Genomic DNA, 3,159 nt, shown 5'->3' with positions numbered 1-3,159 from the left:
GGCAGCCAGCGGCTGCCAGCACACCTTCATCGTCCTCTGCATCGAGAACAGCTTCATGACTGCCGCCAAAAAGTGACCAACTTCTCCCCTCCACCCCTCGCCTCGTCCCCTGGGTACCCCATGTCTCCCTGGGGAGGGTCGGGCCAGCCTGCACCCCGGCACTCCCGTGGTCCTCAGCCCCCTCCAGCTCCTGCTCATGCCTCGCAGGGTTTTCTTCTCTCCTCCCACAGACCTGAAGCCAAAGAGTATCGCCATAGCCCCTGCCCTGGGTTGGCAGGGGCTTGTGTCCCACCCAGGGCAGGGCACCCATGGGCTGGCTGCCTTCCTCCTCCTCCTCTCCCTCCACTTCTAACCCCTAATATTTAACCACTTCAGCTTGCATCCAACACCCACTTGGATGCTCTCTCCAGGGTTGCTGGGCAGGAGGATGTTTGGCAGGGAGACTTCAGCACTCCATGTAGTGTGCCACCCCGGAAAGCCTTGGAGGGTTTCTCTGACCCCCCCAGCCCTGCACTGTCCTTGCCAGGAGCTCACGGGTGGACCCAAATATCCACTGTGAGGTTCATGGGGTCTTCTCCAGTCAAAAACCTGGCAACCCACCCAAGCAGAAGAGCATCCTGTGGTGGTGCCAGGGTAACCCCTAGATGGTGGCCATCCTCCCCAGGTAAGGACCATCCCACCCAGCTACCCCAATCATCATCCTCACCTCCACCCCACAGCCAGCAGCTGACGAGTCTCAGTGGGGTCTGGTCCCCCCCCTCCCAGGTACAGCCACACTCAGGCCAGCGTGGGGAAAGGCAATGGGGTGGCCCCAACGTGGGGCCAGGTGTGCCCTTAGTGTGTGTTTACGTGTGTGTGCATGTTGAAAACACGTGGTGCCAGGCACTGCCATCACCCCCCCGTCCCTGGGCCACCTTTGCTGCGCTCTAAGGGCTAAGGTGCAGCAAAGCTGGTTTGAATTAGTGTGGGCAAATCCAGGTGCTAAATAACAAAAAAAAAAAAGAGAAAAAGAGAGAAATTTGTAACTAGCTTTTTATTATTGTATGGAAATTATTACCATAAAAGCTGTGCAAGTCACACGATCTCTATTTCTTACAGTCTACTGTATTTTGTGTAATTAATGCAATTTAAAGCCTGTGGATCTTTATATTTTTTTGTCAGTTGTGTCCTATAAACCATTTTCTAAAGGCACTGAATAAAGAAACGTTATCCTCTTGTAGCCTGGCTCTGTGCAATGATGGGGAACCAGTGGCTGGAAGACCCTCCCAGACCTCATCTGTATCCTTGCGTGGTACCTGGTGGAGGCAGCTGTGGGCATCCTAACCCTGCTCTGGTTTTGGCCGGGGGGAGGGCACAGCCCCTACCCCCCATGGAGCAGAAAACGGGTCCCAAGGGTTATGTCCTCAACGGGCCAGCCCCGAGGACTGACGGTGGGATGGGAGATGAAGCACGTGGTGATGGTGATGTTTGCTTATTGAGCTGAGACCGGTTGCGGTGGTCGCAGTGCTGGCGCTCAGGCTCGCACATCGCCTGTCTCCGGGCTCTTCTCTGGTGCCAGCGCCTCGGTGAGGGGCTGGCACGGCTCCTTGGGCCAGGCCAGCTCGGCCCGGGGGGTTGCGCGTCGCCAATGGCCGCCAGCAGGTAGACAGCCGCCAGCAGCGTGAAGTAGCCGAAATACACATTAAACTGAAAGAGAGGTGAGGAGAGAGCAATGCTTGATTCCCCTTCACCCCACACCATCAGGGGACCACCTCCATCCTAGCTGCCCCTCATCCTTACCTGGGGATGCACAGACAAGCCCAAGCCCCTCTTGTCAGCCACGATGATGGTGATGATGGTCTTCAGCACAGTGGCAAAAAAGGTGTTGACACCGAAGACCAGTGCGCAGAGCTCTTTGGAGAGGGAGGTAGCGATCTGGAAACTGGGATAGAGAGGGGGAACTAGGTGAGACCCTGGTGCCAGCCCAGCTGCCAGGGTAGGAGCAGGTCCTCAGGGGTACCACGCACATGGCGATGGGCACCAGGAACTGGTGGGAGCCGCGGAAGAGGACGTAGGCGGCATAGCACAGCCAGATGTTGCAGGTGGTGTTCATGAGCAGGAGCAGCCCTGCCTGGAAAGCTGTCACCACCCCGATCACCAGCTCCGACCACAGCGTCCAGCGGATCTTCATATAGCCAGCAGCAAAGGAGGCACCAGCACCTGGGGAGAGGATGAAGGATGTGGTGAACACCTCACCAGTGTGGGACCAGCTTGTATCCCCCACCCTGATGACGCTCATCTCATCACCACCACCAGACCACCCCCTGCATCCCCAAAAATGCCATAAGGACCACCATTCCCAGCTACGAGGCAGGATGGGGTTGTTCCCCTGCATCCCCTGTGTCCCCAGCCATTCCCAGAGGATGCAATGTGACGGGTGTGCCCCCCTGCATCCGTGGTAGTGCCAGCCATTCCCAGAGGACACAGCTGGATGGAGGTGTCCCCCCAGCCCAGGGCAGCATACCCAGCAGCGTGGAGGCAGCGTCCACTCCTCCATTGTACACCCATCGCTTGTCCATGGGGAAGGAGATCTCATTCCAGAGGATATGCGCATTGTACAGCATCAGGTAGTAACCGGGAGAGTTGAAGATCCACCACAGTGACCAGAGCCGGAGCTGGGGTTGCCCAGTCAATGCTCCCACCTCCCGCAGCATACGGCACAGCACCATCCCCCGCCAGCCCCGCGTTCCCCCACCACTGTGCCCTGTGGCCATCTTGTCCAGCTCGGTGGGTGCAGCCCTGTCACAAGCCCCCTCGGGCCGATTAAAGAAAAGGCTGCGCCGCGGCCGCTCGAGGAAGAGGGTGAGGATGAGGCCAAAGCTGACGAAGCCCAACGAGATGTAGTTGAGGGTGAGAAAGGAGACACCACCGAAGGTGACACAGAGCTGGCCCAGCACGGAGCTGGTGAAGACGCCCAGGAGGACAGCAGAGCGGGAGTAGCTGGCCATACGCTGGTAACGGGATGGGGCAACGAGAGAGAAGATGTAGGAGGAGTAGGCAATGCGGGCAGCCATAGTGATGCCGTAGAAGAACTCCATCAGCTGCATGGCCAGGACAGAGGTCCCCAACACCAAGAGTAGCCAGATGGTAATGTGGCTCAGGCTCTGCAGCACCAGCACT

The 3,159-nt window shown here is 58.1% G+C and overlaps 2 protein-coding genes across 2 annotated transcripts in view; one reads left to right on the top strand and one right to left on the bottom strand.

Moving 5' to 3' along the window:
• The window catches only part of COL18A1 (collagen, type XVIII, alpha 1), a 9,244-nt gene extending 9,168 nt beyond the window's left edge, over nt 1-76 (top strand). The window contains 1 exon segment of the mRNA XM_010186529.1: nt 7-76. Within this exon segment, the coding sequence (XP_010184831.1) occupies nt 7-76 (70 nt within the window).
• Nucleotides 77-1,395: 1,319 nt separating this feature from the next.
• SLC19A1 (solute carrier family 19 (folate transporter), member 1) overlaps nt 1,396-3,159 on the bottom strand; it is a 2,794-nt gene continuing 1,030 nt past the window's right edge. The window contains exons 3-6 of the mRNA XM_010186528.1: nt 2,504-3,159; nt 2,007-2,199; nt 1,780-1,921; nt 1,396-1,686 (exon numbers count right to left, since the gene is read on the bottom strand). Of these exons, the coding sequence (XP_010184830.1) occupies nt 1,396-1,686; nt 1,780-1,921; nt 2,007-2,199; nt 2,504-3,159 (1,282 nt within the window). The remainder of the gene's footprint in view (nt 1,687-1,779; nt 1,922-2,006; nt 2,200-2,503) is intronic.

This window comes from Mesitornis unicolor, unplaced genomic scaffold (genome assembly GCF_000695765.1).
Source record: "Mesitornis unicolor isolate BGI_N332 unplaced genomic scaffold, ASM69576v1 scaffold30116, whole genome shotgun sequence".
In the NCBI taxonomy this organism is placed as follows: Eukaryota; Metazoa; Chordata; class Aves; order Mesitornithiformes; family Mesitornithidae; genus Mesitornis; species Mesitornis unicolor.
The sequence above is the reverse complement of the archived record's forward strand: the minus strand, read 5'-3'. Positions and strand labels throughout refer to the sequence as shown.